The sequence below is a fragment of the Numida meleagris genome, chromosome 11 (genome assembly GCF_002078875.1).
Source record: "Numida meleagris isolate 19003 breed g44 Domestic line chromosome 11, NumMel1.0, whole genome shotgun sequence".
Taxonomy (NCBI): Eukaryota; Metazoa; Chordata; class Aves; order Galliformes; family Numididae; genus Numida; species Numida meleagris.
In genome coordinates this window covers 16761658-16783541 of record NC_034419.1, presented here as the reverse complement: position 1 = coordinate 16783541, position 21884 = coordinate 16761658, and the positions used below count along the sequence as shown (strand labels likewise).

Sequence of the window (21884 nt, the reverse complement as noted above, 5' to 3'; positions counted from 1 at the left end):
AGCAGATTATATACATGAACAAAAAGGTGATGATAGGTTTTTTCCAAATGTTTGATCATACTAATTTTGTTTAAATGATTGCATTTTTGCGAAGCATCTTTTTTTTCCCTTACAGAGTACTGGCTGCTCCCCATGTATTGCATAGAAGAAAAAAAAGGGAGATACAGAATGCAGCGGCAGCAGTTACAGAAGCCAACGAAAAAGCAGCCGAGATAATACAAAGTAGACAAGCCTACCTCCTTTTAAAGTATTTGGACTATATGGAAGCTTCTATTTATACAAGTGAAGGCTTTTTCTACCATAAATATTTTTTCTGTAAAAATACAAGGACTACATAGAATCTGCAAGGATTTATCATTCGTTTCCTTTATTGTTCTTCACGTAGTCACGTACCTTCAGATCTAGTTTCAATCATACTTACTCAGAGCTCCTGTAGGTAAAATTTATTTTTTTTCTCACCATGCCAGCTTCAGCTAAGCACTTTCCTAAATACCACGGTTCTAGTCACATAAGCTCCGTGTAACTTCTCCTGTCTCACAGCTTGAAGTCCAAGGCATGTTTCAGCCTGGGTTGTTGCTCCTTCCCACGCACTGCTCCCACCGCCGCACCGCCTGGCGGCCGCGCAAAACACGCACCCTGTACCTGCAGATTTCATGCTGCCTCCAGTTCTGCCTCTTCCCTGCACGCAGTCAGCTCCGTTGTTATTTTTGGTGGATTGATTAGGTTGGTTTGAGTAAGAACATGCAGCCATAAGGGCTGCCCGTGTAAATAATGAGAAGGGCAGAATGGAGAGGTAACGCTTTTCACTAAGCTGATATATTTGAAACCGATACCCTATGAGGAAGACCAGAGCGATAAAAACAGGTTATTTGTCTTTATTTCTTCCACCTCTTTTTCTTCCAGTTCTATCTACAGTAGAATCAGGAAATGAGCTTGAAGAGTACACAGACCCAATCTAGTTAATCCCAGTGGTTGCCCAGCAGGCAAATGGCACAGTCAGCAGTATACATACTGAAATTCCCAGTCCCAGACTCATTCTAGGCCTGACTCTATGCAGAGTATTTGACAGGCCGGCATGCTTTGAGCTGCATGACGTTTTCAGTACAGATTGTTGCACAGCATACAGGCCACGCACCAAGTATCATCCATTGCAAAAAGAACTAGAAAAGTAGTCACTTTTTTTCTCCATGCACCTACATTAGATGGTTAATTACAACCGGCCTTCAGGGAGGATCCTGGTTTACATCCTATTCCAGCAGGTCTGACTGCAGATGTGCATGGTCAAACTGACTTTAGCACTGATACACAGCTAGGGCATGTAACATGAAGACATAACTGTGTGAATTTTGATGCATATTGGCTTATGAGATGAGCATAACCATGGACCTACAGCACACCTATACTGAAATTCTCACCATTCAGCTTTCAATGCTGTTGCTACACATGGAAATTATATTAAATGTCCTAGGTAGCTTTCCTATGAAACCATACCTTTGTTATCTATACAGAGATATACTCTAAGGTATGAATTCAGTAACAGACATGATAGTAATTTTGTCAGATAACTGTAAATAATCTTTCATAACACAATTGTTAATCATCTTCCTCTCTTTCCCAGATTAATTTAAAATATCTTTAAAATGCAAATATTCTTCTCAGTACCTAACATTTTCCAGGATTTCTTCATGTTTGTGTGCTTAGAAAATGCCATAATGTAAAAAGCTTTGGTCCTACAAAATGAATTGTACACTCTACCTGATAATATACTCCAGCTCTTAAACTGCATTTAATTTCAGACATTTACATGCCTTGCCATCTTCACTTCCTAATGCTCTATTACTGAGCTCAATACTCAAAAAAAAAAAAAATCCTAACTGTAACATATCATAACATACACAGTGCAATATCCTGCTGACTGATGTTGAAAAAAATATCTACTGACAAAATGTCAGCTGCTCTCTAGACTGATCTAGGAGATGAATAATGATTTATTGGACAAATACAAGATTTTTAACATGCAGAACCCTGCAAAGTGCTTGCTTCTTTTCTATTGTAATCAAACTCTACACAGCAATTCTGCTCAGAGGCATGTTGTACAGTTAGTGTCAGGAAGATGGATGGAAAGCTGAGCTTCATCAGAACAGTCAGACAGGACTGGAGAAAAATGTCTCTTTTCTGACATCAAAGAATCAGTAAGCAGCACTTACATTTTAAGTTCTTAGTGATAAAAGCAGATAGACAACATTTTAATGTTTGTTTTCCTTTTTATAAAATATTTCTAATTAGCTTGCGTTTTCTTTTCATCTATGCAAAGTAATTTGGAGGTATTTTCTCACAGTATAAGCTCATGTTCTCAGTCTGTTTTTTTTTTCTAGGGTCTGCACGGACAAATTCCACAGCAACATCTGATGATAAGATCAGACAGCAGTAGCAGAGACAAGTTCCAATGATATTTACAATATGTCCCCTCTGGGCCAACCAACGAGCAATTTTTTTTTTTTTTAGAACAATACATATTGGCAATTTTGGGTCTCCATTTAAAGATAATTCTAGCTTTTCAGTGTCATGAAAATACTCAGGGCTTTTCTCAGATGAAACTGCTATCGAGGCACTGGGAGCTCTGCCAGGAAAAGAGCAAACAAGTCTCCTAAGAGAAGTTCATCTTGAGAAAGGCTTCTACCGCATGGAATAGTGCATTGTATTCTTCTTTAAAAATACAATGACAGTGTGATCTTAAAAGTAAAAAAGAAAAGGCACTAAAACCTCTTGGTTTCTGAAAGTTTCTAGAATTCCCTTATAGCTACCAAAATTTATGTACATTTACATTAAAAATAGGCATCGTTCAGCTGCTGTCAGACCAGCTGTAGGCATCCCCACAGGCTCCCCAGCCCCACCAGGCTGCAGTGTCAGGACGACAAGGATCTTCCTGCCTCTCCTGCCCCTGGACCACTTCTAGGTGGTGTGGCCTGAGGGGAAAGGACAACTGTGGATGGCAGAACATCTCCACTATCTCTTTGGAAAAGGTTTTGGTTCATAGGAAGGGGACGCAGCAGGAAGCTGCATAAGCTTCTTAACCTCTGACCAATAAAATAAAGCACTTCTGTGCTCCAAATGCCAAACTTGTCACTGCTCAATACAGCAGACACTGAGATACAAACAGCATTGCAAAGCAGCAGCTGGATATGGGTATAAACAGCAAGACCATCTGCCGCTGCGTTAGATAACCTTGATATAATCACATCATAAAAACTTCTGCTTTCTGGTATGCACACACAACTAAAGTTAGGAATATCTTCTGCATTGGAAGGATGCTACGGCATTGCCAACTGAGTGGTTTCCTTCCCTGTAAAACAAGTGACACATCGCACTGCTGGAAGAAGAATGTTGGACAAGACAGTCCTGCAGAATGCCAGAAATCAGCAAACAGATTCAAAAGAAAGGAGAGGGAAAACTTTGTTATGGAACTAATGAGAAGATTTGCTAACTTGGTTTTGAAATATTTCTGACTGCAAATGCACACCCTCTGCACCGCAGCAGGAAAGGTTCTTCACAGACTTAAACTTTCTTCCATGATGGAACAGTTGCCCTGCTTTGCTCAAAGGCCACCAGATAAAGCAAACAGCCATTAGAACCATTCCTTAATTACACCACAATTTGAGGAGATCTTGGCAGATGAAAGTGATGTAAATATGAGATTATATTATCCAGTATTGTTATTGTAATTTTATGGTCCTGTCTGTATACAGTGTCTTAAAACTTTGCAAGCCCTTTTCTTGTTTGGCTTTCGCTGCCTTTAGGAGTCTTGCTAAATTTATAATCCCTTTCATTAGCTTCTTTTTGTATCTCTTTCTTGAAGATCTGGCATGCAATGAATCAAAGGAGGGATATTTATACCCATACTGTGAGAATGTTTACAATACACAGAAAATTCTGTCTGTGGCTTTGTCTTTGTATATTTTCAGAATAAATGACAGCTTTCTAAACGTACTACATTACTGTTGAGTCCACAGAATCTCTATTTATGTAACTGAAATGCTTTTATTTAGGCCTTTGCAACATGCCAAAATTAAAAAAAAGTATTTTAATGAATGAATCAAAAGTAGTATAGTAAAAAAAATCTGCAACATATTACTGCTTCAAAATAAAGATTTCTGTCAAAAATCAGATACAAGGAATCTGTTTCAGTAAAAGTAATTTTGTTATTTTTATGCCCATTATTTTAATAGTAGAAACTTTGATCTCAAAACTATTTTAGCATGAAACATGAATATGGTAGTAGCCAAAGTTTCCATTTAGCTGTTGCTTCATGTTCCAAGAATATTGGGTTCCACTACAAGCACTATTTAATAATTTTCAGATGGTCCCCAGGAAACCTCCTGGAGATCCTGATGCACTCTTTAAGCTCTCTAAAGTTTTACTCAGGTATGCAGATTTTCAAAGTTGAGACTATCAATAACATCATTAAGGGCCTGATTTAATTTTTTTTCAGTGTCACCATCTGGTTTAATGAACCTGAATTTTAAAGGGAGAATGTTCCAATCAATCATGCTGACATTATGCACTCCATGACCTCCCCAAATTTTATTTGCAGAAGTCCTTAACAAAGGTAAGAAGTCGTTACATTACTCAAGCATCTTGTATTAAAGTCAGTCCTCGGTGAAGTTTTGGAAACAAAGGAAGCAGGTACAAATACTCCATTTCCTTGCAGCCCTTCAAAGCACTTCAAAAACAATCAGAAATTATAGCTAAAGTCTGTTTTATTCTAATGCATTTGCCTCTCCAGGCAAACTTACAGTGTATGTACAGCATCCCACCTTCCCATCCACAAATATTGCTGGGAAAAAAAAAAAGAGGATTCTGTAAATTTGTCTGGCACTTCCAGATGTCAAGGAGCCCAGTCTGACCACACGCGGATCAGCTCTACCATGCACCTGTAATGAGTGCAGTGCTCTGGGACTGCCAGTCCGGTGATGGATGAAGGAGTAAATGGGTACTGATGGATTTATTGAGCATGTGCAAATCGTCCCTACAGCACGCTGTATATCACAAGTCTAACATTTACAGAAGCATCAGCTCTGCTGTATGTTCACTACCGAAATGAACCAGAAATGCTTCTGGGATTCCCAGGAGTGGATGCTGCTGGGGTGAAAGCAACTCAGGTCAGGGAGCCTGTGGATCATATTTTCAGAGAAGCTCCATCACAGAGAAATTGAAGACGTGTGGCTGGTAGCACTGGGGGGTATTCTGAGCAATCTAGTGGCAACCAAATTTACTTCAAAAGCCACTGTGTGAACTTAGCTACATCAGGGCCAGGTAGAAGGTGCCTTAGAAGGAGACTGATGTTGGGTAGAATGGCACTGTGGGATAAAGTTTATTCTTCATTAAGCAATGTTTCTGATAAGCTGAAGCCTTCACCACATCCCCAATCAAGTTATATGTGCATTCTTTGAGTTTTTACACCTTTCCAAGATCCCTGAGGTGAACAGATAATTCTTAAAAATGGTTATATGCCTCCAATAATACTTCTTGAAAGGAAGCTGAATGTAATAAATTCTAGTTAATCATGATGGATGGGTTGGAAGTAAGGCATGCAAGAGACAGCAAGCAAAAGCATTAGCATCAGACATTTCCATTATCATTAAACATGCCACCCTGCCCTTGAAAGCTGATTAACATCAACACTTCAGAAAAAAATACTGGAAAATCTCCAGCATCAGATGTGACCTCGCAGTGCTGCAGTACATGGCAGCTGCAGAAAGCAGCAAGTCCTCTGAGAACGTTTTTTAATTTTCAGTTACGATATGAATATCATTAACATTTTAAAGAGCTCCAAAATTAGAAAGCTACTTTCTTCTCTCCTGCTTCCCATCAGTAAAGAGGACATACACTTGGATTTAACTTGTTTATGAAAACCGTGATGCAGTCAGTTCCCAATTACAAGTTGAGTGCAGTCTGCCACTACAGTCCAAGAGATCCCTGTGCACAGGGCACTTTGGTCGAGGCACCAATCCTGACAACTGAGCCCAAATTTGGGTAACACAAAGGCAGAACCCACTCATTCGTTCTTTGAATTCAACCCTAACAAATAGGCTCTGCACTTCGAGCAACATTGCCTTAGTGTGGCACAGAGTAAATGAAGTGATTTTAATACAGTTACTGACACCAGAGAAGTCTGAATCGTGTCCTTTTAGATGTTATGTCCAAGCAAGAGTAATCATACTGGCAACATTGGAAAGTTTATATTGCTACCGAATGGAAAGAGCCTTTGCAGAGCAAAGGGCATTTACAGCTATAAAATAGATGAAATATTTCAGTGCAGCCACTTTTATACTTAAAATACTGGAGTTCAGCATGTATTTCTGACCTAGTACTCCAATACAACTTATAACAAAAAGAATGTTCAATTCAGAGAAAGAATGAATTGCAACATACTCCAAAAATTCTCTGGAAGAGATGAGAAGTTTGAGATGTTTTCATTGCAAATGTTTTTTGTGATCCTCAACAAACAACTTTCATGTTAAAGACTTCACCTAACCCTAACCCTAACCCTTACTTCAGTGTAACTGACATTGATAAGAGCTCCCTGAGCACAGCTCAGCTCTGCCAGCAATCTCAGCCCCACGTCATAGCAGAGATGCTCATGTCCTTTCACCACCCCTGTGCCCTCCATTGTGCTCTTTCCAGTCTGTTCAGGTCTCTCTAGTGCTGGGACACCAGCATGGGACCCAGTATTCCAGGTGCAGCCTCACCAGCACTGAGCAGAACGGAGGGATCACCTCAATCTGCTGGCAGTGCTCTGGCTGAGGCAGCCCAGGACAACATCAGCTTTCTTTACGGCAAGGGCTCAAGTTCAGTTGTATTGCAGACATTATCATGTATGCAGTACAGGTCACCTTTGATGTACACAACTGAAGGGACCTATTTTTATGCATATTTATGACATTTAAAAACTTCAGGATTTACTGAACTTTACTGAAGGTTGGTTCTAAAAATCTCTGAGAGAGACCTTACCAACCACAGGCAGCTCCCGCCACCCTGAGCGACTCCCCACAGTCAACATTTCACCCAGGAAGTTTTGATAAAGGGGCAGGGTTCCCAACTTGCTCGTAAGCAGCAGCACCTGGATGTGGGAGGACCAGCACAACATCGGGGCACTGCGGCAGCGCCTGGATTGGGGCACAGGCAGCAATGTGCTGCCTCTCACGCCCCACACTTCTCCTCCAGCTCCCCCAGGGACAAGGGGACAGGCAGCTGCTGGGCTCGGAGCACACAGCAGGACACAGGTAGAACTCCAGCAGGATGCAGCCAGCCCAGCTGCAGCAGCGCTCCCCGTCCAGCCGGAGGAAAACCATCTGGACTGCACAGTTCACAACTGGGGCAGGCATTCCAGTTCAGCCAGGCTCCCACTGACTTTCACTTTGTTTCCTTTAAAACAGACCAAGTTGCTGTCAGTTTTCCTATGACTTTCTCCCGCTTTATTTTACATCCCGTGCAAACTCTGCAAACTTTTTCCACTACAGTGAGCCAGGGAAAGAGTTTTTCCCTTGTGGCATTTAGAGAAAATTGAGTTATGCAAGAAGGCTGGGATTGTTTCTAGTCTGATTTTTTCTTATTTCTCTTTTTTTTTAATTTCCAGTTTTTATTTGGGCTAAAGCTATAGTTACTAAGTAACAAAGAGTAAGAATGGAATCTTTTTGGAATTACTACTGCATTTTGCAGATCCCAATTAGAATTATGGAATTAGTTCAAGAGGAAATTATCAGAACATATATCATCACTGGCTCATACGAAATCTGAGGATGAGACTGCATAGCCTAGCACACATCTGTGTCCACATACATTTGATTTTGTGATGCAAGCAAAATTCTCTACGACTTTGGTAAGTAATCTCTGCAAATCAATTCCATTTAGTGTCCTGCAGTCTTTAAAAGGAAATTCCATAAATATCCCTGTAACTCTGACTTTCCTCTAGCATTAGTAGCTTGGGAAATGGGTGACAGCCTTCTGTGACTTTAGCTGCCACAGCAGCTTGGTATGCACATGTGTCTCAGATTAAAAAAAAACAGAAAGAAGCCACAAGAATATTTTAATGCAAGAAAGTATCAAACAGACAAAATAAAATGTAATACCTTTCTATACATCAGATGATGTTCTTTGCTAAAGATCTATCTCAGTATTTTTCTGTTGCTTGGGTTTTTGAAAGAGAAAATGTCTGAGCATTGTGACTCCAGTATCCCCTTTAATACAACCAGGTTCCACTTGACAGACAATTGATTTTTCTTCAACCATTTACTGATCCCTTTTAAGATAAACTGCACACTGAGAGGGATCTGTGCACTTTCATAAGAAGTCTTGATCCTGGTCTTAGTGCTCCTAATAGTCAATAAATTAGTGCTCCTAGGAAGCACCACGCATTAAAAGTGCAATACTTGCGTGTTCTTTCAGTGGACACGGCCTTGCCATGACTTTATGTAAAGGTAGACTGGGAGACCAAAGAAAAGAATGCAATTAATTTTTTCCCTAAATATTTAAGTTTCAAACAGGGAATTAAAAAAAATGACTGGCAAATCAAGTTGACCCTTTATGCTCTATCTAGTCACTGTGGTCACTAGACACCAGATTATAACCTTGTTACCAGGTTCAGCCGAAGCACTGCTGCTTGAAAGATCGGGCTCACATCCAGTCACAATTTTCTGTGCTTCTTATGAGGAAATACAGCAAATTCCAAGATATATTTTAAAATAAATCCCTGGATCTTCTCTCCATCTATTTTAAAACTCCTTCAATTAACCTTTCAAGGATTTTACAACAGATCAGATATAAACATTATGAAAACATGGCAAACAGGACTCCAGAGATTTTTTAAAAACTCTGCAATGAATAAGAGCTGTAGTGTGAAGCTCTTAATTCCCAAATGAAGGTTTATGACTTCAAACTGCAAAGTTTCCATGTAAATCAGAAATGTCACCATAGACAAGACTGTCTAAGAACAGAAAGGAGGCAAGGTCTGTAGGATGTAATATTGTTTAGGAGACTAAATTATGCAGCAAAAAAAACACCCAAATTTGGGGCATATAAATCATTCTTTATGTCATTGAAGAAACACTGAAGAATCCCACAAAAACTTTTTTAAAAGGGCTTGTGTGCCAGAAAACTTGGTGTTCTTTCTGACTAATTGGTCTAATAAAAGATTGAAAATTACTTTGCCTAGAAAGATTGAGCTACTCTGAACAAACTGGTTACTTGGACAGTGATATGAGATTCAGTCCCATTTAAAATAACTCCTACCACACTGCAAACAGTCGGAAAAGCATATATATGTATTTATACAAAGATGATATGCATCCATTGGCCAAAATAACCAGAAAACATGTGTTTTCTATGTGTTTCACAAGTCACAGGATAGCTCAGTGAGAGCACTCAGAGGAAGCACTTAGGTGGACAGTTACCCATGATAAATGATAATGTATTCATATCCTTTGGCAAAAGAAGAACCTAAACTGCATTACAAAGATGTAAGCAGAGCTGGCGCAAACATTAACAACCACAAGCATGCCTGGTTGTAAAATATTTGTCAGAAAACCTCAATGAGAAATTTCTACTGAATTACCAAAGCTATCTATCATGGCTTGCTGTCCTGTTCTACGAACAAAATTGTTCCTGAGTTCTCACGCTTTGGGTGCTGCTCTCCTACTCCTGGCAGCCACACACTCCAGGAGGATCACTGGGCCCCCAACATGGTGCTTTTGGGCTACCCATGCTAGAAAGTCCTATTCGTCCTTACAGCAAAGTCCTCCCCATTTGTGGGGGTGCTCTGATTCCACTGAGTGAAAGATGTTAACTATTTAGCAGTGCTGAGATATGAACATAGCATCTATTTGAAGAAACAACATCTTAGCTCTGGTAGAAATGATAAAAAGTATACTCAAAAATATCAAAATACTCTGCATTTGTCACATAAAGTTCCTATTTGATTAACTCTAAGAACAAGAGATAGTGTAGGAGGGTCCACTTTGGTTCAGCTTTATACTACACGTCCAAGGATGTACACAGGTACAACAGTTCCTTTGGTCTTACACAGGGCTAACCACTTGAGTCTTATGCTCATAACACAATTTCTGCACTGTGAACTGTTCTTATTTATATTTTTATCCTTCTTCCTGCCTCCTGCTTTTCAATCCACCTAAAACACATCAGCTAAGGGTAGCCCCCTGCAAATTAGTGCTGTTGCTTTCTGGCAGCAGTATTTTTTTCCATTAAAATAATAAGTCATACAGGCTTTTCCCTTAGGGCAAATCTACCCAGTTAATGATTAAATAACTAAATGGTTTAACTAGTTACAGGAACTCTGACCCATCACCAGACATCCTCTGGTTTCCAATGCACTCAGGGCAGACAGGCAGAGAGAAGATACAGCCACCTGCTACTGGCAAGTGGCACTGCATGGCCCGCTGCCAAAGCGAGGGGAGCCTGCAGTTTTCTGCAGCCTGCTCTCCACCACTCTGAATGTATTTCCAGGTGGGAGCCTGCCTGGGAGTAACACTGACTCCTCCACTCCTTCTGGGGGGAATTCTGGCACAGAAACCTTTCAGATGCTGTGGCAGCAGCATAAATGGTAGGAAAGCTGTTCCGCCCTTGGCAGGGCACAGCGGAGCTGTGTGGGGCCTCAGGTCCTTCACACAGATATTTAGAACTTACACAGACTGTGGAAGAGGCCTGCCACGTTTGGATAGAAGCCTGTTCTGGGTGAGGAGGGCTTTGTTATTTATAAAAGGATGCCAAACAGCTCCCTAAGGGAGGATCTAAATGTAAACTTGTTTATGTGAAATGTGAAAACTAACTGTGAGCTCACAAAGTTGCCATTGCACTGTAGCAGTGCAGAACAGATGCCTTCTTATTTAGGCATCCAACTGCTACCTGCAACCTGGATCTTTTTCTCAGCTGTATGTTCACAATGAATTAATTAAAAAGTCAAAACATGCAAATAGCAAACCAAACTGCTAGCAAACTAAATCAACCTTGAACAAGAAATGCACAGTGACTGCTGCAGAATACCTTGTGATTCTTAAAGCTCAGGAACATTCAAATATTGTGAGTAGCACAAAAAGGTACTCCTTTCCTTGGTTTTGCATAGCAGGAGGCAAAAGAATTTTGTCATCTCATTTCAGCCCATCACAGAACAAAGACAACAAAGGTGCTCCATAGGCAGGCATCGTTTTACCCAAGCAACCACTACTTCGTCTAGCGAGGACAGAGTTGCCCCTCTCTACAAACCCTAAGTCTGGTTTATATAAAGACTGATGTTCTCTTTCATAAGCCTGCCATTTCCAGAGACTAGTTTATTCTTGCTAGGATTAAGCAGATAGCATGAATAACATGCCACAGTAGATGTTGTCAGCCAGTTAAAGTGGATCATGGCCTCTTACTGATAATATAGATTCTACAGAACATTATTCAGATTCAACAACATTAAATGTTAGAACTAATGTCTGGGATCTTGTTCCAGTCCAGTAGTATCTCCCAAACATTTATACAATTATATGCTTAAACAGTGAGTTTTATTTGGAGCAATGGTCCCTCTAGGCTGATTTAAGGAACTCAAACATTGAGGCTCGAAGCCCATCTTGTTATTGTTTAGAAACAATTTATAGGGAAGGAAAGAGTAAAGAACTGTTGGTGAACTATTTGTGAGGCAGGTAGTATCTGTGTGACTGTACATCCTCATAGCCCAAATTCCTCACGCTGTAGACAGCTAGTAATTTCTTCCTCAGCACACAGGTATATTGAAAAATACTTCAAGTGATCTGTTCATATTTTATTTAACACATTCAGAGCCTAATCCAAAGCCTATCAATGCCAATGGAAAACCAAAGTGTCACATGCTACATATTTTGAGTAGTCTGAATTAAAATACTACAAGTATCTTATTTCCTTTGGAGCCAATAGAAACAACCCCAAAAGACCCTCAAAAAAAACAAATTCTTAAGAAGTACTGTGGAGCAGCAGTTTTTGGTGGAGAGGAATGCTGGACACTTATTTTCATCCAAACTCAGAGCAGTCACTTTATTCATTTGTAGAAAGCAACCTCCCTGCTATGTTTAATGTCACAAAAATGCTAACGGTTCATAGGGGAAATATTAGATCAATGCTAAAAAACAGCTGGGAAAGACCAGGGGAAACATTGCACAAGATCTGCAAGCACTTTGTGGAATATTTAGTTGGCACTTTTCTGGACTGTGTGTGATCATTTTCTGATATTTCTGAAGGCATGCTGGGAAAATGCTATGGAAAAATAACAGTCAAGTAGTAGAGCCATATGAAAAATATCAACAACAAATAATAATGAAAGAAGCTAATTTATTCCCCAGATAAATCAATGCTATAGCAGAATTGCACTGTTTGTAGCAGTATTTCTTCACAGGAAAAGCACAAACCTGAGCTGTGTGTTATTTCTGTAATCAGTTCCCTTTATTACTACTCCCATCAAGTTTCTAGCATTCAGCTGCAAGTGAAAGAGGAATCACCGTGACCACATATTTCAAGAAATCTGCCAGCATCTTACCTTCCTGTGTCCTGGCCTGTCATTAACTTATCATTTTTTTTCTAATTTTCTGGAATGCAATCATTGCTGCATTCTCTTGTGTGGAACTGAGCAGCACTTCATCAACTTACATTCACTAAATTTGTAGTTGTCTCCTCAGATCTTATCACTTGAGACAGATTTCTTCTTCAAAGTTACACTTTATATGATTATACATCACTCTTCCCTAGCACAGCATCTACCTCCACCCCTCTCCCCTTTCCTATTTTAAAGCTTTCTCTATAGGTTCATCACTTTTAAAGGTATGTAGATCATTTCCTGCTCTACTTTCCCCAGGTCACTTTGATTTTGCTCTCTTATAAAGAAGCTTTGTGTTTGGGAACAGACACAGTCTTTGCCTCTGTGGCAGGCATAGGTCCAGAGACCTAGAACTTCTGCAAAATGCCACCAACAGAGTGCAGATAGATAGAGTTTGAGCATTAACATTTACCATCCAAGGCCCCAGAAGGGTGTATATTCCAGTAATGTGCCAACCCCTTGAGCAATAATAACATCTTGCCAAGGACAGCCAAGTAAAACCAGATGCTGTGGGTTGGAAAGATACAGAATGCACTGGTAGACAGTGTGATATGAGAATATAAGGAGAGGACAAGGAAACAAGTGAAGAAATAAAGGAAGAGACAAAAGAACTGACAGTCATAGTATGAGAAAAGCAGGCTCTATAGGAAAAAAAGGAAGGCAGATATGGCTGCAAAAGGGAGAAAAGTGCTTTTTAGATACATATGTGCAAATTTTTACTAGCTATAATATCATTGCCTATGTGAAAGCAATTTAGCAGTTAGGACCTGTGAGACAAGAATGAATGTTTTCTATAAATGTATGCCTTATTAAATGTTTGGGAGAACACGGAAGTACATTTGACTATAAAAAATAAAGCTCTGACCTTTCCTTTATTACCTACAGTTTTACCCTTAATTTCGCCACTGGAATGAATGGTGCCAGCCTATTTCAATTCATCTTCAATAAATTCCTGATAACTGCCTGTGTGTTAATCTTACACAGCAGATGTCAATATTGTTCTTTTATTTGATGACTGGGGCTAATACCAAGGGGATGGAAAATGTACAACTTAAATAAATTTCAGTAACTTGAAAATGCTCTGCATGCCTCCTGAAATAAGTCCTAACACCACTTCAGTACATTAACCTTTGCCTTTAGAATAGCTATAGTCAGATAAATCATTTAACTCTACCATCAAGGCTGTTACCTTTGGCTTTTTCCATTACTTTCTATCTTGTTATTCAATTACTTACATCAGTCACTAGAGCCTACTTCATAAAGCTTAAATAATCTATGAAGCAACTATTTCTACCATGATTTTGTCACAATTTTTCCACAGTCGATCCAATTTTCTTTATGAACTTTACTAAATTTCTCTTTACCTTAGGAAAAAAAAAAGAAGTTCATTCCTACAGTGGCTAATGAAAAAACTACTGGAAGACACAAAGCTACTGCAGAATAAATACTCATATTTAGGGAACACCTGCCTTCAGAATCGGATACACCAGACTTCGAAGACTGGGGCTACAGGGCCAGGCTCTGGATTCTGAATTACTTGGGTGTGTAGCAGTGCCCACCCACTATGACTGCTTATAGCCAGAAACACGGTGCAGGGCAGCCAGTGCCTTTACGTAAACATGACTCAGGAAGATTTTACTCGTTTGCTCTTCCCATAGTATCTCTCAGCTACAGTTCTGATGATCAAGCAACAGGCAGAGACAGAAGAGCATTTCCCATTCCCTAACTACATCGGGTTAAGTAGGAAGTGTCAAGAAGGTCCCTACAGCAAATCTGTCAGCATGCAGGATGCTGGATGCAGTCGAAACTGTAGCATGTAAATTGTACAAAGGTTTTGCCCTTGCCTTATCTACTGTAGGTGAAAAGTCTCTCTGACTTTATTGAATAAGGTCCTCTCACAAAGAACAGTTATTTTAACAAGAGTACGGAAAATTCCTGTTGCTGTCTAATGGAAAATGAAGCAACAGAACATGAAGAGTAGGTGTGAGAGCAATCTCATAATGTCCTCATTGTTATAAAGCAATGAACAAACAGACAGCGTTAGCCATTATATTGAAAACAATCATTTTCCTAAAAGTGCCTGCAGCAGTAAACAGCTACAGAAAGGGATTTGTTACCAATCATACAACACTATGTACTAGTTACTAGTTAGATCTCCCCCTGATACTTAGCAGGCTTCTCTGCTTTGCAGCCTGGGAGAAAGCTTTCATCATAAATAAATTGCCAAGTTTTCAGCCTCCTAGTTTAGCTACACAGTGAAGAATATAAGCTGCAGGGAAGGAGAGGGGAAAGAGAAGGAATACCTGTGGAACTGATATTTAGACCATTTTTGAAACTTTATTCCTGTTGTGATGTCAGTGGAAATCTTCACAGAGAAGTGAAAACTGGGGCAATTCTGGAGACAACTATGTCAACACATTTCTTTGAAAACCTGGAGATTTGAAACTAAAAGGATTCACTCACATGGACACCCCAGCTCTCTCCCTAAAGGAAGGCTTGTTGCAAAGGAGCCATATTGAAGGCCTGGGAGACTGGCATTTTAGGAACATGGATCTCAGCTCTCTGGTAGTTACCTTACCCTACTTGAGGCCCTAAATGCGTCTCTACTACTTCATGTATACACTGAGCTGGGGAACAAACTGTGTAGGGCATTAACTAGCAAAAGTATGAAAAATTAGTGAGAAAGTGTGACCTGAAATAGTGGAGCTTATGACCTCGTGGTTGTCCCTGAAACTGTTTAACCTAGATACAAATACAGATCTCCTAGGACAAAGCACATCAAGATTTCCACACTGGGCCAGCTTTGCACTCTGCAGGAGTCTCCTCACTTCCTAGAGCATATCAGCTGCTTCCTCTGGTGTCTCTATAAGTTGTCTTTTCTATAGAACTCCCTAGGACATAAATCTCCATCTTCGCCTCCCTCATTATCAGAGCTGCCAGTCCTACTCACGTGCCTTCAACAGGGAAAACTGGTCAGATGCCAAATCAGGAGCACAGTCATTATTTCAGACTTGACTTACATGGATATCACTCAGGTCCTCTGCTCCAAACCAGCTTCTCTCCTCTCCTCCGATATCAGAAATTTCAGCCTCATGAGTAAGCTCTCCTACAAACACAAAAACAAGAAACATGTTCCTTCACGCTCCTGGTGACCGCTCCTTTACATTACTATACCTCACCAAAAATGTTCAGACAATTTTTCAATTGTTTTTAATGGCTTTAAAAATTGTCCTTGGTTGTTTGTTGGTTTTTTTGTTTGTTTGTTTCAATTAAAACATAGCGTTAGCTGCATTATTATCATTTGTTAGTTAATTTCCCAGATAAAACATTTTCCTTATATTTTACATGGCTTTCTGGTTAACAAAACTGATTACTGAGAAAGAAAAAATACATATCTCAGTACAATTAGGGAATTTTTTCCTTGGCTTATAAAAATCTTAACAGTGCTGTAAATATATATACAGGGCAACTGCTGACCTAACAAACAGTGGATGATCACAAAACTCGCTTGTCAAATACACCTTGTGTGAGTATTAAGAACTGTTTATTTTGGAAAATGTACAAAAGCATCTTGCAATGATCCAGCGTTGCTGATGTGGAGAAAAACAGAGAATTCCACATTATTCACAATCATTCTGAAAAATCAAACAAACAAAAAAGAAAAAAAAAACAGAAAAAAAAGTCAATTTCCATTTCTCTTACTGAAAATAGGAATGTTTTTCACATTTTTGAGAGAAAATGGCTGGAGTCCAGGACTGTCAGAAATGCATGTATGCAAACACAGTCACAGACAAATAAATACCGCATCACCTCAGACCATTCAGGATCTTTTTCATGGGGCCAGACCATCATGTAAGGGGAACCCAAAGGCTCTTGGATTTGTCAGCTACATCAGCCTCACCACACCTACCCATGCAAAAGGCCATGTGTTAGTCCTATCCGACTGATTCACAACACCCATGAGCATAGAAATAGGGGAAAAGATGCTGAGCAGTGTGTGTTCTCTAGCACCGTTCTCTGAGATGCTGGCTGACCTCCACTATTACTGAATTCATTGTAAAACCTCTTGCAGAAGATGCCTCTTAATTACAGCTTGCATTTTATGTCCCACCCATTACCACTGAGCTAACTACAGTCCGTATTTAAACATTATCATTAGCTACAACATGTAAGATGTGTAAAAGGGAATTAAGAATAGATAATGACAGTTTGCTCTCTCTAAATGTTTAAATATGGGAGGAAAAGACAAAGAAATGATATGGTACTGAATGTGGGGGTCCACATCATAATTTGGTACCTCCTGCACATTTTTATATTGCAGAGGAATTTCAAAGATGCAGCATTTGTGGTCGCAGGCCAGAGCACAGGAACAGATGCTTTTTGGGATGTGGCTTCCACTGAAATTTGGAATCCCTTGGTTGTTCCAGGCAACCAGCGACCACGTCTGGGCCTCTGTCATGCACTCACATCACAGACTTGCACGTAAAAAGCAGCTGCTCACCAAAACTAACGCCAACATCAAGTGAAGAATGGCTCAGGAAAAGCAGTATTCAGTTGCTAGCTCACAGACCAAGACTTACTGAATTACAGTGGGCTCTTCCATTATTCCTGCACTTCATGAAGCCCAGACTTAAAACACAGCGAATTCTCCCTGACAATACAGAGGAGTGCTCACAATAAAAAGGACAATAAATAACTTGAATACTCTCAGATATCGTGGTGGGGAATTAACATAACTATTTGGACAAAGAGCACTGAATGTGGATGATTGAAAAAATTCCCTAAAAAGCCCCAGAAATAAGCATTGTTTTACATTCATCTTTATTCGTATTAACTTAGGAATGTGTTCTTGTAGCCGAAATTCTTCTGGGCCTTGTCTCTGAATTATTCATAAATAAAATACTAGCATCGCTATGACTTTAGTTATGTGAAGAGATGAGGAGGAGGAGGAAGCAAGCTATGAAATAGGTGCAAATGATGCCCATCTTTCAAGAGAGGTTTCTGAGACAGATAAGCAGCTGTTAACTACACAAAAATATGTATGGGACATCAAGAAAGGATGTTCATGCTTCTGCTGGGTGCTATCTTCTATTCTTGCTCAAGCATTCCTTCTGATAGAGGGACTGATTCATATTTTTGACACAGCTTGCTCTGTTGCTAACCTCCAATCACCTTCCAAGCATCTGCTCTGTTATTCCATCAACCATCTCATTGTACGCGCAAAACCGTGGAATCCAAGCTCCACTGCCAAGCCGCAGTGTAACCTCTTAGAAAATACTTAATATAAGTGTCATATAAATCATTATCATGGTGAACTGTCTATACCATAGTTGATACTATGCTCTGCTGTTGTAAGGCAGAATTTTATCTGGTCCACACTCGCCAGCTATTGTGCTATCCTCTATTAATGCAAACTTAGATTTCTACCAGCAGTAAAACAAAGCACTGAGACAATTTTATTTGTATTTTACTGATACGCATGTCAAATATGTATAATACAAGAAAGCTCATCAAATCTCAGAGAATACAGGATCTCTTCAGTGCTAGGCAATGAACAGAACGTTGGTAAAATCGTGACATTTTAGATACAAGTTCAGTATAAGGCACATGTTATAAATATGCTAAAGATATTTCAAGTATGCACAGCAGCACTGTGAGTTTCAGTTTCCAAAAGGCTCCAGCTCACAAACTAAGTGCACGAGGATGAGCATTTCACAGTGGGCATGTCCTGTTAACACCACGGCTTTCATCCAGAATTGAGTAAGGCCAAAGAATCACAGAATCTTAGCAGTGCTCAGGTTGGAAAAGACCTTAAAGATCATCAAGTCCAACCGCAACCTAACTGTACTATCCTGACTCTAACAACCCACCGCTAAATCACGTCCCTGAGCACCACATCCAGATGGGTAGAGTGACGCAGATGATTGCCATGGAGTGGGATTTGACTCTTTGTCTGAAGTGTCAAATGGTTTTGACATCTTAAAGGCAAACGGTGTAAAAAGAAATACCAGGTTTCTTGCAGAGATCTCACAGTCAAGCATAAAGTGATGCTAACCCATGTGAAGAAGTGCAAATAAAACCCAACCAGCACCCCTAAGCAATTTGATTTTTCCTGAGACTGGAAAAGATACGGTGATAGAAGAAATACAGATGGAACAAAACGTTATTTTTGCAGGTCTTCCAGAGCTGGCATTGTGCCTGTGCTACATCCCAAAGTACAAAAATGACATGCCCGTATCCTTCTTATGATGGGGCAGCAGAATTAAATGACAGCCCGAACAGTTCAGGAAGTGCTCCCGCCCCAGCGCACCAGCTCTGATGGTGGGAGAGCTGACTAAACACAGACCATCTTCCTCAGCTGTGGCAATGTAATTTCAGCCCTGTTGGCAACGTGCTGGAAACCAAACCTCCTTTCAGTTTCAAACCTCAGCCTTTGAAAATAACATTAAAGGCTCCTGTTGAGAGACTGCTTTTTAATTTATTTTTTTTAACGAGAGAACTGAAATTTAAGTGTCTCCAGTAGGGAAGGCTCCATTTGTGCCTTCTCCCTCAGATAATGGCAGCAGGGAGAGGGGAACTTTGGTTCCCCATCGGTATTCCCAACTGCTGTCTAAATACAAGAGTAGGGTGGCCTTTAAAAGCTTCCATCATACTTGATTGAAAAACAAAGTATCCATTCCTACATAAACGTCACATTAAAGAGTATCACAGAACTCGGCACAGCATCTTCAAATGAAAATGTTATTCAAGTTCTCGCCCGTATTTTCCATCCAAATATTTGTACAGTTTCAGATGGCTTCAGGAGCCTGGTACTGACGTCGCTCTCTGAAATCAATAAAGCTCTGCCTCCGGCTTCCCCGTGCCGGCCGCGCATCCTGCACGCACAGCTTCAAGCACTGGCCCCAAGCTGCTGGGCTATCGGTGAAGAATGCACCAGGTTACCATCCCTACCTGCTGCAGCTGCTGCTGAACGTGTGAGGAAGCACTTGATGCGCTCATGGGAAGAAGGCTGCACGGTGGTGGTCACAAGGGGCTCTGATTTAGAGCAGCTATCTCCAAACAGCCTGTTGCAAAACTTCCTTGATTGCGTGCCTAAGTCGCTACCTGTGATGCGCGCAGCCTTTAGCTTTACGTGTGGATCATTAGTAACTGGAGTGAAACGAGCTACAGATGGAACTCCCGTTGGAAAAGCGGAACGCCTCGGTGCTGAACGTGCGTGCCTGAGGCAGCCCCGGGAGCACAGCCACGTGTTCAGCGGCCAGGCACCTCCCAGCGGTGGGGTACAGGACAACGACACCCGAGACCCTCGGAAATCATTTCCCCACGACGTGGTGCGCATGGAGCTCACTGAAGCCGACGCTTCAAGTTGGGCTTCTGTCTTACCGTGAAGGAAAACGCGCACAAGGACGGAGCGGCTCCCGCCGGGCCCGGCACGCCGCGTGCCCCTCAGCCCTTCCCGGGCTCCCCGTTACCTGCACGGGGACCGCCCGCTGCCCACCGCCTCGCCCTCCCGGGAGCACAAAGCCGGCCTTGTGCCTCACCGGGGACCCGAGGAGGTCCCGGCGGGGCTGCGAGGGGCAGCGAGAGACCGCGAAGGGCTTTGAGGGCGGCACAGAGCCGCGACGACCGGCACGCACCTCCGACGGGCTCTGAGGGGCAGCACGGGGCTGCGAGGGGACCCGGGGGGCGGCGCGAGCTGAGGGGCGGCGCGGGCCGGCCCGGGGCGGGGCGCGCGGCGGAGCTGTGTGCAGGCGGTGCCCGGCAGTGCAGCGCGCGGCAGCGGGGCCGGGGCCGGGCGCTCCGCGGGAGCGGGGGGGAGCGAGCGGCCGCTCCGTGACGGCGCTGCGGGCCGGGCTGCCCGCGGGGAGCTGAGGCTGCCGGTTCTGCTTCGTTTCCCTCGTCCCGTCTGCACTTCGCTTACTTCGGCTGGGCTTTTTTTTTTTTTTTTTTTTTTTTTATCGTTATTATTTTTTTGGGAAAGCGGAAGGAGGATGGGATTCGAGCTGGATCGCTTCAGCGGGGAGGTGGACCCCGACTTCAAGTGCAACCTGTGCAACAAGGTGCTGGAGGACCCGCTGACCACCCCCTGCGGCCACGTGTTCTGCGCCGGCTGCGTGCTGCCCTGGGTGGTGCAGCAGGGCAGCTGCCCCGCCAACTGCCAGCGCATCTCCGCCAAGGAGCTCAACCACGTCCTGCCCCTCAAGAGCCTCATCCTCAAGCTGGACATCAAGTGCGACAACCACGCGCGGGGCTGCGAGGCGGTGGTGCCGCTGCAGCACCTGGGAGAGCACGCCGAGACCTGCGACTTCTCCCCCGCCAAGTGCCGCAACCGCGGCTGCCGCCAGGTGCTCAACCTGCGCGACGTGGAGGCGCACATGCGGGAGCGCTGCGAGGCGCGGCCGGCCGGGCTGTGCGAGCAGGGCTGCGGCCTGATGCTCACGCACGGCGAGCGCCGGAGCGGCGCCCACAGCTGCCTGCGGGCCCTGCGCGCCCACGGGGCCGCTCTGCAGGCGCGGGCGGCGGCGCTGGAGAAGGCGCTGAAGAAGGAGGCGCTGCGCGCCGGGAAGCGGGAGCAGTCGCTGCTGTCGCGGCTGGCGGCGGCGCAGCTGGAGCTGCAGGTGACGGCGCTGCGCTACCAGAAGCGCTTCACGCAGTACAGCGCCCGCCTGGACGCCCTGGCCCGCGCCCGCGCCGCCTCGCCCGGCAAGGTAAGGGCGGCCCCGCGCTCGGGGGACTCGCGCCCGCCCGCTGCCCCGCGCACCTGGCGTGTGTTCTCCTCCGTTCTCTCCCCGAAGGAAACAGTCGTAACAAAACCGGAGTTTCCGGGGCTGGAAATGGCACTAAGCCTCCAGAAGTCGGCTCCCGGGGCCGGCGCTGGGCGGGGAGCTCCGGACCCGAGGTCGGGACCGAGCGCTGCCGCTCAGCACCTGGGCGGGTGTGCGGTGGCCCGGGGGCACGCTGTGTGCTGTCTGCGTGCCAGCGTCAGACACTTGCTCTGTCTTTGCATTTTTTTCCTTAAAAGATCAATTTGTGAGGAGAAAAATTAACTTGATTCCAGGCAGCCAGAGGTAGGCTATTTAGAAAGTGCCCAGAATCAAAAGGCAGAGCTGCCACAACCCCCGAGCTCTAATTGGAACGAGGCTCCCCAGCGAGGGAAGCGCTTGGAGCCAATTATCTTTTAAATGAAGAGACTCGGAGCCCTCCCGGTGACCCGGAATGCGCTGCCACATCCCGGCACGATCACATCCCGGCACAATCACATCCC

The 21884-nt window shown here is 43.0% G+C and overlaps 1 protein-coding gene and 1 long non-coding RNA gene across 5 annotated transcripts in view; one reads left to right on the top strand and one right to left on the bottom strand.

Annotated features, from left to right (window-relative positions):
* The window catches only part of LOC110404830, a 362084-nt gene that overhangs the window by 154957 nt on the left and 185243 nt on the right, over positions 1-21884 (bottom strand). For all 4 annotated transcript variants that reach the window (XR_002442508.1, XR_002442509.1, XR_002442510.1 and 1 more), the window contains one exon: positions 15640-15725. This is a non-coding gene — a long non-coding RNA (uncharacterized LOC110404830). The remainder of the gene's footprint in view (positions 1-15639; positions 15726-21884) is intronic.
* Positions 20558-21884, top strand: part of PDZRN3 (PDZ domain containing ring finger 3) — a 124173-nt gene continuing 122846 nt past the window's right edge. The window contains exon 1 of the mRNA XM_021409549.1: positions 20558-21327. Coding sequence (XP_021265224.1) covers positions 20611-21327 — 717 coding nt within the window. The 5' untranslated portion in view covers positions 20558-20610. The remainder of the gene's footprint in view (positions 21328-21884) is intronic.